This window comes from Rhinopithecus roxellana, chromosome 1 (assembly GCF_007565055.1).
Source record: "Rhinopithecus roxellana isolate Shanxi Qingling chromosome 1, ASM756505v1, whole genome shotgun sequence".
Lineage (NCBI taxonomy): Eukaryota > Metazoa > Chordata > Mammalia > Primates > Cercopithecidae > Rhinopithecus > Rhinopithecus roxellana.
Genome location: NC_044549.1, coordinates 29808889 through 29823764, shown reverse-complemented (window position 1 = coordinate 29823764; position 14876 = coordinate 29808889). Strand labels below are relative to the sequence as shown.

The following is a 14876-nucleotide window of genomic DNA, read 5'->3' as shown; positions in this document are numbered from 1 at the left end:
AGTGGCATGATCTCGGCTCACTGCAACTTCCACCTTCCTGGTTCAAGCGATTCTCCTGCCTCAGCCTACTGAGCAGCTGGGACTACAGGCGTGAGCCACCATGCCCAGCTTATTTTTGTATTTTTGTAGAGACAGGGTTTCACCATGTTGGCCAGGCTGGTCTCGAACTCCTGACCTCAAGTAATCAGCCCGTCTCAGCCTCCCAAAATGCTGGGATTACGTGAGTCACCATGTCCAGCCCGTAACTGACTTTTATCTTTACAGCATTTTAAGTTAATTCTCCCAAATAATAAGATAAATCCTCTTTCAGAGATCCCTGAAGCAGTACCCCTGGACTTTAGGGCTTTGTTGCATCTCTATGTTCTGTTGTTTCTCAAAGCATATTTTAACCTAGGTGCTGTGTCTGCAGCTCATTTTTTTAGTGTGCTGCATTGAAAGGTGAGGACATGAGGCTCACTGGTACGACTCCTGCCTGAGACAGATGATTGTTCTTTGGAGCCCTGAATGGACCCTTTCCCCAGCAGCCAAATCGCAAGCAAAAGTGTGGAGCTGGCTTAGTTCAAATTCTTCTGCTTTACTTTGAAAAAAAAAAAAATTGTACCCTCTTGATGACGGGTCAACAGAACAGTGTTGGAAAGAACATCCTATTACAGTACACAGTGGTAACAGCCTGCCTGTTTCCTTTTTAGTATATGAGATGTAAAACGTGATGTTCTTCATTTTTAATATAGTGGGTCCATGAGAATTGGAAAAGACTTTATTCTTTTTACGAAGAAGGAAGAAACGATGACCTGTGTGTTTTTTTCTCAGACGTTCTGTGAAGAAGAAAGTCTTAGTGAGGTAAGAGGTTTTCCTTCTGTTCCCATACCAATGATGTTGCTTTCATTTACTCTCTCAGGAGGTGAAGTCTTGTGGTGGGTTGTTTCTGATATGATTTAGAAACTTAGGAATATGTTTGGGAAATGGAGAGAAGGTATCAAGACATTCTGAGGACATCAGAGGCCTGTCCTCTTGACCCTTTCCTGAGAACTTCATTTTCATTATCCATGTGCTCAAATCTCCCAAAAGAAGAGGCTCCCTTAGACATGATGAGCTTTTTAGAAGAAACCTGAAAAATCTTTCCACCGTATATGCCATAGATGGATTATCATTTTAAAAATAAATAAAATATTGGAGTCAAAGACTTGGAATACAAAATGTAAAGAAATTGAATGCAAAATAGGCTTAAAACTGTAATTCTGGTAACCATAATTTCAACTCCATTTGCTGAACCAGAGGCCTTTGCTGCCTCTGGATCCATTTGCTGAACCAGTGCCTGAGTTTTATTAGTATGACTATCAGTTATAATTCAGTACAACAAATACATGTTGAGGAACTACTCTCTGCCTGGTACTGGATAGACTCTATGAAAGGAGAAAAGAAGCAGAAGATCATATGGCCATCTAAGAGTCTTCAGCTTTATCACAAAATAAGGTAGACATGTATGAATTGGATTAAAAAGTGAGGGAATTTAAAAAGAATGCTCCTCAATGAGTCTGTGTGGCTGCTGTTACCAGATTATCAAAAGCAATGATATGGATGGAGAGATTAGAGGGCCTCGAGTGGCCAATGAGGGTTTTATGGAGAGAGGACAACTTGCAACTGGACAAGCTGGTACTGGACAGTAATGGCCCCAACAAGTCTCAGACCTGGAGATGCATATGGAGTTGGGATGGACGGTGTAGGACTATGAGACTGCCAGTGGGTGGGGCTGGGTGACAGGAGCAGTCTGCAGGTAAAAAGGAGTAAGCCGTGTGGGAACCTGACATGAGAAAAAGTGATGCTTTAAGCATTTATGTTGCATGTTACGTGTGTAAAGGGCATGGAAAATTGGGCTAACCTTTACTTATAGCTTTCTTAAAATGGGCCATTCCCTTTTTTTAAAAAAAAACTAACAACAGCAACTACTTCCCATTTCTACTTCCACAGAGACAACCTCTTGCAACAATATTAACAAGTTCTAGCTAGGCATGGTGGAGTGCATCTGTAGTCCCCGCTACTTGGGAGGCTGAACAGGGAGGATCACTTGAGCTCAGTAGTTTGAGCCCAGCCTGAGCAACATAGTGAGATCCTGTCTCAAAAAAATAAAAATAAAAATAAGTGGCCTGTTCTTTTGATAATTTGCCTGCGTATCTCTAAATAGCATGCTTGTATTGCTACTTCCTGATTTTATCTAGGCATTATCTATTAACCTCCCACTATAAGAGAGGATTTACCTTTTTTCTCTGCTTCTATCATATAATCACAGTCTTCTCATCCCCCACCCTCAACATAGGTTTATTGTAATTTTAGTTATGACAGTATTCAGTATTTACTTTATAAGACTTTATAAACACTGTTCATCTTATACCAAGTCATCAACTATTATTTTTCTTTTTCATGTACAACTATTTCCCCTAAGATTAATAATTGACTGCTTAGTTTTTTATGTGTATTACTATCACTGAATATTTGCTTGGTTTTCTGTGTTCACGTCACTCTGTTAACCCCAGTCTCAAAGTGCTGTCCTCTCAGTTCCATTGTCCTGATAAAGTCTGCTTGGGGCTTTCTCCTGTGCTACAGCTCATACTCCTGCTTCCATGGCAGTGTTCAGCTGCCATCCTGGGATCTGCCCTTGCCATCATCTTGGTGATTCCCTTCCCCTCTCTTCTGTGTCATCTCTGAGATCCTAGATACCATGTCTTCTTCTGTAGCTTGCTCTCTCTTCTTGGTACAGCATGTTCTCCAGTGACTTCGTGAGCAAGGGAACATAGGGGGCAAAATATCTGGAGACCTCACATGCATTAAAAGGTTTTTATTCTACCCTAACACTTAATGGTAGTGGGCTTGATATTATTTCTAGGTTGGAATTTATTTTCCTTCAGGGTTTCAAAGGTTTTGCTTCATTATCTAATTTCTAGTGTTGTTATTGAGAAGTCTCAAGCCATTTAATTACTTAATCTTATATGTGACCCATTCTTTTTTTTGTTTTTTGTTTTTTTATGTGTTTGTTTTTTGCCTTTACTCTTTGAAGGTCAAAAGAATCTTCTTTGTCCCAGTATGCTGATTTCAATGTTTTGCCTTTGCGTGGCCTATTCACATCCATTGTGCTGGTCACTTGTTGGGTCTTTTTGATTTGGAAACTCATATTCTTCAATTCTGGGATAATAATTTCTTGTAATAACTGATGATTTTCTTTTATTCGTATTCTCTTTTCTATTCTTTTGTAACTCCTGTTTTTTAGCTATTGTATTCTGGAAATGGTTCTCTAATTTTCTTAGCCTTTCTTTCCTGTTTTCTGAGTTTTATATTTTTGTTTTATTTTCTGGGAGATGTTCTGATATTTATTTTTGAACCCTTTTGTTACCAGAAAGGGGTCTGATCCAGACCCCGAGAGAGTTCTTGGACCTTGTGCAAGAAGGAATTCAAGGCGAGTTCATGGAGTGAAGTGAAAGCAAGCTTATTAAGAAAAAAGTAAAGGAATAAGAGAATGACAACTACATAGGGAGAACAGTGGCCTGGGCTGCTCAACTGAGTATACTAATAGTTACTTCTTGATTATATGTGCTAAACAAGGGGTTAATTACTCATGAGTTTTCCAGGAATGGGGTGGGCAATTCCAGGAACTGAGGTTTCCTCCCATTTGTAGACCATAAAGGGCAACTTCCTGACCTTCCCATGGCTCTTGTAAACTGTCATGGCACCGGTGGGAATGCCTGTTAGCGTGCTGATACATTATAATTAGCATATAATGAGCAGTGAGGATGACCAGAGGTCACCATCTTGGTTTTGGCGGGATTTGACCAGCTTCTGAGTGAATCTGGGTCAGCAGGGTCTTTGTGACCTGTATCTTGTGCCCACCTCCTATCCCATCCTGTGACTTAAGAATGCCTAAAATGGAAATGCAGCCCGGTAGGACTCAGCCTTATTTGACCCAGCCCCTGTTCAAGATGGAGTCACTCTGATTCAAATGCCTCTGATACTTTCACTGAATTTTTTTCTGTAATCGTATTCTTAATTTCCAAGAACTCTTTCTTATTCGCTGAATGTTTGTTTTTCAAGGATATCTCATTCTTGTTTCATGGATACAGTATTCTCTCTTACAACTCTGAAGATATTAACAGTAATTGATTTTTGCCCTGTTGAAATTTTCATCTTCTTTTTATGGTTTCTGTTTTCACTGAGTTGCTTTGTTTTTAATTGTTTGTTCTCTATTATCATATTAGAGGCTTTTCTTAGATGGCCATTACTCCTGAATACTTTAAAGATTAGTACAATAAAATGCTGAGTGGGAGCTCTGAGAACGTGAGTGGGGCCTGGCTGCTGTGACTGTCACAATCATGTGATCTAACTGAGCTTTTTATATTGGGGAATCCTTAATGTAACTGTCTTTGCATCTTTCCTTCTGGGTTGGTCAGATTTTTCGAGAAAGACTCCTAGTCTTCTGCCTCCAGGCCTACCTGTCAGCTTCTGGGAGACAAATGGGAGAGGAGATCTGAGGTTCTCAGCATCTGCGAAGTGTACTTTCATTCAGTCTATCTAATCTCAGTAAGGTGCCCCCAACAACAGTGCCTGGTATGTCTTCTAGTCTAGAAATCCATTGTTCTACTCTTTCCAGAGAATAAATATCCAGACCCTGGGGGCTGAGGAGGAACCAGATGGGGATGTAGATGCTACTTCTAGTTCTCCTCTCCCTCTACCCCAACTCTAGAGTTAACTCCTGCCATCAGTCCCTGAGCATTTCACCGTAGGAATTCTGAACTGCAAATCAGGCTGGCTCTTCTTTCTGGCTTGGGTTTTAGATTGCTTTTCTTGCGTGTGCTGTCATCTGCTTTTCAACTTTTAAAATGCTGATTCTGTTGTTTCCTCTGCCATTCTACCCTTCAAGAGGGAGTTGAAGTACACTCCATCTGTTCCCATATTCCACAATGGAGTATTTTAAAATACAATCCTGTCTATACACATTTGTTATGTGTCTCTTATACAACTAGATTATAGGAGGAAAATGAACTTTTAACTCAAGTGTTTTGTAATTTGTCTAGATGAAGAGTGGAATGAAATAGATAAGACAAAAGAATAATGTTTTTTGTGTATTTTACAATAAATTGATGTTTTTTTTTTAATAGGTTGTAGTTCCAATGCCCTCATGGTTAATAAGAACCAGAGAATCTGTCACAGATGACCCCCAGAAATTCGCAATGGAATTATCTATAATTTACAAATACTCACCATTTAAAACTGAGGCAGAATTGATGCAGCAGTTTGATGTGATCTATGGAAAATGTGGTAAGATCATCAAAACTCTGACAATTTGAGGGAAGTATTTGTTTTCAGTGTCTTACGAAAGACACTGTACATATGTTTTCTTTTTTTTTTTTTGCTCTTATAATCTCATGTGGATTCACAGTGGGGACAGTCATTTATTTTATCCATGTGAGCTTTGTCTTAAGAGCATCCAAACATAAATTATTGTAAATCCCTGACCCTGGGAGAAGGATGTGTACTTGCATGAGCTTGGTGAAACTGGGTGAGAAGAGGATGATACAGGCTATGACCACAGGGACTCCACAGTCGCTGCACTAGATAGCAAAGTTAGGAGACACTTATTGCATCATTTGAGAGGGTGGTAACAGGTATGTAAGAGAGTTAGCAACTTATGAAGTAATGAATTCATGTCTCTGTGGCAAAGAGTTAGCAAAAACATTGCAGATATTCTTCTCCAGATTAACAGATCTTTTCCCTCATTCTTTCCACTTCCACCAACTTTCTGTAACATGTCGAATGCACTGTGTCTACTGACACAGTTGATCCAGGATTTAGACACAGACATTTAGGCTTGAAAGCCCATGTTCTTAGCTACTATGCTATTCTCCCTTGTGTTTAAAACTACCAAAAAGTATAATTAGTTGTCCTCTTAATTTCTCTGATGATCCTGTTTGACTTTGTATCATAATCAACTGGAAATAATTTGGACTTTTTTGTTAACCGTGCCTTGGAGCAGGGGTCAGCAAATTATGGTCTTGGGTCAAATGTGGCCCCCTACCTGTTCTTGTAAATCAAGTTTTATTGGAACGCAACCACACTCGTTCATTTATGTGTTATCCGTTGCTGTTTTCATGCTTCAGTGGCAGAGCTGCATTGTGAATAGTTGCAACAGAGACCGTATGGACTGCAAAGCCAGATATATTTACTGTCTGGCCCTTTGCGGAAAAAATTTACTAACACCTGCTATATTGTATGAAAACAATACCTCTTATTTGTACAATGTTTAAAAACCCTTCTTTGTTTTTATATGTGTTAAATTTAGTACTACCAATGAGAGCTTTACCTATAACACAAGCTTGGCTCAGGCTCTTAACAAATTTCATAATGCAAATTATGAAAAAAGTGCCAAAGTTTAAAAATCCACATTGAAAGTCTTGTAATGAATTGAATAGTAATAAGAGGCACCATACTGTAGAAACTCAGCACTCTTTGGCAGGGAGTGAAACTTGCTATAAGACATATCTTGGTTTAGCCAAAGACTTAGCCAAACATACTATTTCCTGAAGTACAAAAGAAAATTTTATAACAGATTCAGTTCCATAGATGAGATGATAGCACAATGACTAGCACTTAGTGTATTTAAAATACTGACAAGTCAAACATCTATTTTTTCTACCAGGTACTTTGCTGGTTATTTATAACTTGAAGCTTCTGCTTAATGGAGAACCAGAGTTGGATGTTAAAACTGACAAAGAGGATATACTGATGGCTGGAGCTCTGGAGGAGTATGTGTGTGTTTGACAGAATGTTTTTCAACAATGGTGGTGAGCTAGAGTTAGGAGCCCTGCATCCTGGCTCCAGGTCTGAGGTCGCTGGGCTTTAGCACTGGGACAGTTCATCTTATCCTAGTTACTGATAAAGTTGGGCTAGACCAGTGGTTTCCAAACTTCAAGCCTCAGAGTGACCTGGGATGTTTCTTGAGAAGTACAGGATCTGGGGCCTCATTTTGACCTACTAAGTCAGAATGTCCAGATATCAAGCCTAGGAATCAGTCTTTTTCAAATGTTCCCCAGATGATTCAGAGGTGCCAGCATGTTTAGGGACCACTGGAATATAAGACTTCTAAAGCGTTCTAATACCTTGACTCCTAATTTATAGATATTAAAACTGAAAAAAACCTGCAGAGTTTATTACTCATTAGATCATTAAAAATGGACAGACATCAGGAGAGTGTGAAGCAAAAAGGAATATGACCAAATGGCAATTTTATTGTTATTTTCTGCATGAAAAAGTGTGGAGAAAGAATGAAATAGTGACAAAAGCTAGATTTCTCTAAAATAACATTTTTACTTAAAACTTAGCTTGAGCCTGCAGTTTTTTAGTCTCAGAACACTGCAGCTAGAAGAGATTGTAAAGGTAATTTAATCCAGGGCGATTTATTTTGTATTTCAGTGTTGTACAATAGAAATATAATGAGAGCCACAATAAGGGACAAATTTAATCTTAAATTTTCTAGTATAGCCACCTTAAGAAAAGTAAAAAGAGGCCGGGCACGGTGGCTCAAGCCTGTAATCCCAGCACTTTAGGAGGCCAAGACGGGTGGATCACAAGGTCAGGAGATCGAGACCATCCTGGCTAACACGGTGAAACCCCGTCTCTACTAAAAAATACTAAGAAAAAACTAGCCGGGCGAGGTGGCGGGCGCCTGTAGTCCCAGCTACTCGGGAGGCTGAGGCAGGAGAATGGCGTAAACCCGGGAGGCGGAGCTTGCAGTGAGCTGAGATCCGGCCACTTGCACTCCAGCCTGGGCGATAGAGCGAGACTCTGCCTCAAAAAAAAAAAAAAAAAAAAAAAAAAAAAAAAAAAAAAAAAAGAAAAGAAAAGTAAAAAGAATAGGTTAAATTCATTTTGATAATGGTTTTATTTAATCCAATATATCTGAAATATTGTCATTTAAATTTCAGTATGAAAAATATTGGTGATTTTTTTTGAGACAGAGTCTAGCTCTGTTGCTGAAAAATATTGATGATATTTTACATTCTTTTTTTTAATACAAAGTCTTTGAATCCAGTGTATGTTTTGGAACATATAGCACATATGAATTTGGACTGATGCCCAATAGCCACAGGTGGCCAGTAGCTACCATATGGTTTTAGACTAAGGTGTTAAGACCCACGTAGATGTGTCAGGTTACAGAGAACTTCTTTTGCTTTTCCCAATGAGGTGAAATTTAGAAATTTCCACAGTTAGCAAATAACTATTTGATAACACACTTTTAGGTGATCTTCTCTCCTTATTTCTGATGTATGTTTTTTCTCATATTCTAACATGTGGAATTCCTAATCTACACAGAAATGGAGGGCTTTTTTTTTTTTTTTTGAAAAAAATATTCAGGCTAATGGCTGTTCCACAAATGCTGGGAACCCCTGTGCCAGCATTAATATACCAGTGTCAGAAAGGAGTCCCAGAATTATCAGCATCTCCATCACTGTCTTCCCTTTTCCTGCTGCCTCTGCCCTTCTAGTTGCCAGCTGGTTCCAAAACCGATATTCCATGCTATTTAAAAGCATTTTGAAACTTGTTATGTGTCAGAGTGCCTTGGCATTTCTACACTGGCATTAGAAAACAATACATTATTAGAGGGATAATTTGACAGCTACATCTTTGGAAAGATGTTCTTGCTGTTTCCAGGTTGTGTAATGAAGCCAGAGCTTCTCTAGCCATTTAGGCAGTTAATTATAAAATAAAGAAAATGAATGAGACCTAAAACATGTACACTTTCACTTTGGCACATAGATCACACTGGATTTTCTAATTTGTTTTTCAGCAAAATTTTGTTTTAGTTTAATCACAAGAAAAGCCTTTAAAGACAGGGCTGGGATTTATAAGGAAGAATCAGTGTAAAGAGGATTCATAATTTCTGAACCAAGGATGCTGTACATTTCATGGCCTCTGACACGAGTACTGTGATGATAACAAGAAGGGATAGCATCACCATTCCCCACCTCCTCGGGGGTAGCAGTGACTCTGTAGTTTTCTTCTGTAAAAGATTTGCCCTTAATTCCACTTCATTATTGATTTTGACCTACTGTTTCCTCCCCATCACTCCCAAGCTCCCTTTAAACTTAGAACATACATCTTTTCTCTCTCTTTTTTTTTTTTTTTTTTTTTTTTAAGGTAGAGTCTCATCCTGTTGCCCAGGCTGGAGTGCAGTGGTGCTATCTTGGCTCACTGCAACCTCCGCCTCGTGGGTTTAAGCAATTCTCATCCCTCAGCCTCCCAAGTAGCTGGGATTATAGGCATGCACCACCCTGCCTGGCTAATTTTTTTGTATTTTTAGTAGAGACAGGGTTTCACCTTGTTGGCCAGGCTGGTCTTGAACTTCTGACTTCAGGTGATCTACCCGCCTTGGGCTCCCAAAGTGCTGGGTTTACAGGCATAAGCCGCCACACCTGGCCAACATACATGTATTTTTAACTTGTTAAAAAATGGTACATAGTTTGCCACACAAGGTTATGGACAATGGTGTGGTCCCGTGGGTTTTAACATTAACACCCAATTACTCTTCAGTAAGAGACTAGAAAAGACATTAATTCTTAGTCCTAAAGGATTAGTTCTGGTCCAGGGTGGATCTTTTTTTTGAGTCCTCTTTCATTTATGGCCTCTGATATTTGAACCTCTAATCCGGTGCAATTTATATGACACATTTTTTACCATTTCTTTTCCTGGTGATTATCGTATTTCCTTATCTCTGCTGGGTAGGATTCTACAGCTGTCCAAAACAATTTTCAAATCTTGAAACTATGTAATTTCCAGGTTTGGTCTTAGATAGAGAGTGCTGCTGATTCTGAAAATAATTTAATTTTCTGTATAGGAATATGAAAATTCAAACTTTCAAGCTTTATTGGCCTCAGGGAAGAGGTGTTTTGGCATTATGTATTTCATATAGTTCTTGTGAATATTTGACATCATGGTTTTTTGTTTGTTTGTTTGTTTTTGTTTTGTTTTTTTGAGACAGAATTTCACTCTTGTTGCTGAGGCTGGAGTGCAGTGGTGGTATTTCAGCTCACTGCAACTTCTGCCTCCTGGGTTCAAGTGATTCTCCCACCTCACCCTCCCAAGTAGCTGGGATTACAGGCATGTGCCACCACTCCAGGCTGATTTTTTGGAATTTTTGGTAGAAATGGGGTTTCATCATGTTGCTCAGGCTGGTCTCGAACTCCTAACCTCAGGTAATCCGCCCACCTTGGCCTCCCAAAGTGCTGGGATTACAGGTGTGTGTCACTGTGCCCAACTTTGACATTAATTTTAAACATAGGATTCAAAACCTTTTATCATTCTGCTTTGGGCTGAGGCACTAACAGCAGTAATCAGACCAGTGGCAGGGTCTCCTTTCAATATGACAGTCACGTCAAGAGAATTTCAGTAGAAGTGATGTTCAAGCACATGGTCAGTGGTGGCCTGTGGTTTGGCAATGTCAGTTTAAAGGTGACCTATTTCCACTTAAATTTAAAAAAATTTCGAATAGATAGCAGTCATCAGAATTTCAGAATGCATGTGATACACAAGTCTGCATTTTATGTGTGAAATGTCAAATTGAATTTTGAAATTGTGAATATGATTTATGGAGAGTGCCAGGGAATGAGACAGATACAGGTTCCAGGGTTATATGCAGAAAGTGAGTTGAATTTGCAGGGTAAAAATTATCTTAAATTTATATGTTGCCATAAACTTAGGCAGTGTTTCCTGAAAGCGAAGAAGATACAAAAAATAACTTTGTAAAAAATCAAAAGAAAATCAAGAGTTTGAAACAAAGGGTGGGGATAATGCCAGTAATACTGAACACTGAAGAAAATGAAAGTGGACTAATGACAGAAAACAAGATGTTTCTTCAGGGCTGGGCTAGGTGTGTTTACTAATTTATGTGGTGGTAATTTTTTGGAACTCTGGACCCAAATCCCACATCTCAAACTTTTGTAGATGTTTTCTTCCATTAAGTTATATTTTTTCCTCCTTAAATAGTCCATGTGCAAAACAAAATCTTTAGTTAATTCTTTCCCTCCATCTTATTGGTGGCTTTTAGTAAGCTTCATTGACAGTCATACAGATGACTAAAGTTTAGAATCATTTTCAGAAGTCCTTTATTGAATGGCTACAGAAGATAACAGGCTAGTGGAGGGTTTTAAAATGAGTCACTGCCCATCATGACCACCTATGTGGTTAGTATGGATTCTCATCTGCGAAATCTCTAGGACTGTGATTCTACTTTGGCATTCCTTACATAGAGATCTTACTTCATTCACAGGACATAGACCTCTTTATGTGGATACCAGGATGGAATCTGAATTTGGATTTTAAAATTACATGTAAGATATGCCACTGAATTGGATCCAAGCATTACTTTTCTTTTAGACTTTTAGTTTAGGTTCGGGGTACACATGTAGGTTTGTTATGTAGGTAAATTTGTGTCACAGAGGTTTGTTTTACAGACTATTTCATCACTCAGGTATTAAGCCTAATAGCCAACAGTTACCTTTTCTGCTCCTTTCCCTCCTCCCACCCTCCACGCTCAAGACCCCAGTGTCTGTTGTTTCCTTCAGTGTGTCCATGTGTTCTCATTATTTAGCTTGCACTTGTGAGAACATGCAGTATTTAGTTTTCTGTTCCTGTGTTAGTTTGCTAAAGATAATAGCCTCCAGTTCTATCCACATTGCTGCAAAAGACATGATCTCGTTCTTTTTTATGGTGGCATAGTATTCCATGATATATGTACCACATTTTCTTTATTCAATCTGTCATTCATGGACATTTAGGTTCCATATCTTGGCTGTTGTGATATAGTAAATAGTGCTACGGTGAACATTTGCATGCATGTGTCTTTATGACAGAATGCTTTTATTACTCTGGGTATATACCCAGTAATGGGGTTCCTGAGTTGAATGGTAGTTCTACTTTTTAGCTCGTTGAGGAATTGCCATACTGCTTTCCACAATGGTTGAACTAGTACACTCCCACTAACAGTGTGTAAGTATTCCCTTTTCTCTGCAGCCTCTCCAGCATTTGTAATTTTTCGACATTTTAATAATAGCCATTCTGACTGATGTGAGATGGTAGGTTTTGATTTGCATTTCTCTAATGATCAGTAATAATTGAGCTTTTTTTATATGCTTGTTGACTGTATGTATGTCTGCTTTTGAAAAATGTTCATGTCCTTTGCTGATTTTTTAATGAGTTGTTTCTTTTTCTCTTGTAAGTCTAAGTTCCTTATAGATGCTCAATATTAGACCTTTGTCAGATGCATAGTTTCCAAATACTTTCTCCCACCCTGTAGGTTGTCTGTTTACTTTGTTGATAGTTTCTTTTGCTGTGCAGAAGCTCTTTAGTTTAATTAGATCCCACTTGTCAATTTTTGCTTTTGTTGTAATGGCTTTTGGTGTTTTGTCATGAAATCTGTGCCCATTCCTATGTCCAGGATGGTATTACCTAGGTTGTCTTCCAGGGTTTTTATAGTTTTAGCTTTTACATTTAAGTCTTTAATTCATCCTGAGTTAATTTTTGTATGTAGGGTAAGGAAGGGGTCCTGCTTCAATCTTCTACACATAGCTAGCCAGTTATCCCAGCACCATTTATTGAATAGGGAATCTTTTCCCATTGCTTCATTTTATCAGCTTTGTTGATGATCAGATGGTTGTAGGTGTGCAGCCTTATTTCTGGGCTCTCTATTCTCTTTCTTTGGCCTATGTGTCTGTTTTTGTACCAGTACCATGCTGTTTTGGTTACTGTACCCCTTTAGTATAATTTGAAGTTGGGTAATGTGGTACCTCCAGCTTTGTTCTTTTTGCTTAGGATTGCTTTGGCTATTCAGGCTCTTTTGGTTCCATATGAATTTTAAGATAATTTTTTTCTAGTTCTGTGAAGAATGTCATTGATAGTTTGACAGGAATAGCATTGAATCTGTAAATTGCTTTGGGCAGTAAGGTCATTTTAATGATATTGATTCTTCCTATACAGGAGCATGCGATGTTTTTCCATTTGTTTGTGTCTTCTCTGATTTATTTGAGCAGTGTTTTGTAATTCTCCTTGTGGGAATCTTTCACCTCCCTGGTTAGGCGTATATCTAGGTATTTTATTCTTTTTGTAGCAGTTGTGAATGAGATTGCCTTCCTGATTTGACTCTCAGCTTGGCTGTTGTTAATGTATAAGAATGTTAGTGACTTTTGTACATTGATTTTGTATCTGCAACTTTGCTGAGGTTGTTTATTAGCCAAAGGAGCTTTTGGGCTGAGACTATGGGGTTTTCTAGATACAGAATCATGTCGTTTGCAAACACATGTAGTTTGGCTTCCTCTCTTCCTATTTGGATGCCCTTTATTTCTTTCTCTTGCCTGATTGCCAAGCAATAGTTCTCTTTACTTCCCATATACCTCACTCTCCCTTGTTGTTTGCCAAGTGGTTCAGCACCTGTTCAAGAGGCATTAATTTTGGGGGCAGAGGATGGAGTGGGAATGAAGGGAGGAGCTTCAATTAGTATTACAAATATTAACTCATTGAAAAATATTTAAACTTTCATAAATAGGTAAAGCGATATAAAAGTGCGTCCTCATTCTCCACCTCAGCTCCCCCAATCTCTCTTCTACTGTAGAAATTATTATGCTCGTTGGGATTTAAATCTGTCTTCCAGATATTTATTATCTGTCACTTTATACTAGATTTAACTTAACCTTTTAAAGTTTTTGAAAAAATTTGACTTTTCAGAGTTTTAAAGATAATACAGAAAATTCCCATGTACCTTTCACCCAGATGTTCCAAATGTTGATATTTTACCAAAATCTGAAAAAAATTAGAAATTTGAAACATATCTGGTCCCAGGCATTTCAGATAAGGGATGGTCTACCTGTACCTCAGTAGTTCTCTATTGATGGGCATTCAGGTTGATTTTAATTTTTCACTTTTGAGAACAATGTCAGTCTTTATACTTACATTGTTAGATACTTAGACAAGTGTTTATTTACTATTGATTCTCAGAAATAATATTACTGGGTTAAGTGGTTGTAATTTTCCCCAGTGGTGGTATTTTGCAAAACCAAAGTACAATATGATAACCAGGACATGAACACAGTCCATCAGGTTTGATAGAAATCTACCAGTGCATCACTACAAATTATTATCCTTTATGAATTACATGCACCTCCTTCTTTCTCCATCAACTTGACTTAAAAAAACTTTAAAAAAGTATATTGGTAGATTATAGATGTACATATTTTCAGGGTACATGATACATTTGTATAATTTGTAAAGTTAAAATAGAGGTAATTGGGATATTCATCCCCTTAAATATTTCTTTTCTTTATGCTACAAACCTTCTAATTATTCTCTTCTAGCTATTTTGAAATGTACCATAGATGATTGTTAACTACAGTTACACTATTGATCTGTTGAACAGTAGGTCTTATTTCTTCTGTTTAACTGTATATTTCATCCCATTAAATCAACCTGTCTTCATCCCCACCTTATTACCTTGCCTCTGGTAACTACCAGTCTACTCTCCATCTTAATGAGATCCACTTTTTTAGCTCCTACACATGAGTGAGAACATGTTATATTAGTCATTCTGTGCTTGGCTTATTTCACTTAACATAATGACCTCCAGTTCAGTCCATGTTGCTACAATGACAGGATTTCATACTTTCTTATGGCTGAATAGTGTTCTGTTGTGTATATGTACAACATTTCTTTATGCATTCGTCCACTATGGCACTTAGGTTGATTCCATATTTTGTGTATTGTGAATAGTGCTGCAATAAACAAGGGAATACAGATATCTCTTTGATAGGTTCAGTGTCTTTCCAGTAATGGAATTGCTGGATCATATA

General features: G+C 38.2%; 1 protein-coding gene across 2 annotated transcripts in view; it reads left to right on the top strand.

The window, feature by feature from the left end:
- MORC1 (MORC family CW-type zinc finger 1) overlaps positions 1-14876 on the top strand; it is a 188230-nt gene that overhangs the window by 17914 nt on the left and 155440 nt on the right. For both annotated transcript variants that reach the window (XM_010386597.2, XM_010386598.1), the window contains exons 6-8: positions 732-840; positions 5145-5304; positions 6683-6788. In XM_010386597.2, the coding sequence (XP_010384899.1) occupies positions 732-840; positions 5145-5304; positions 6683-6788 (375 nt within the window). The remainder of the gene's footprint in view (positions 1-731; positions 841-5144; positions 5305-6682; positions 6789-14876) is intronic.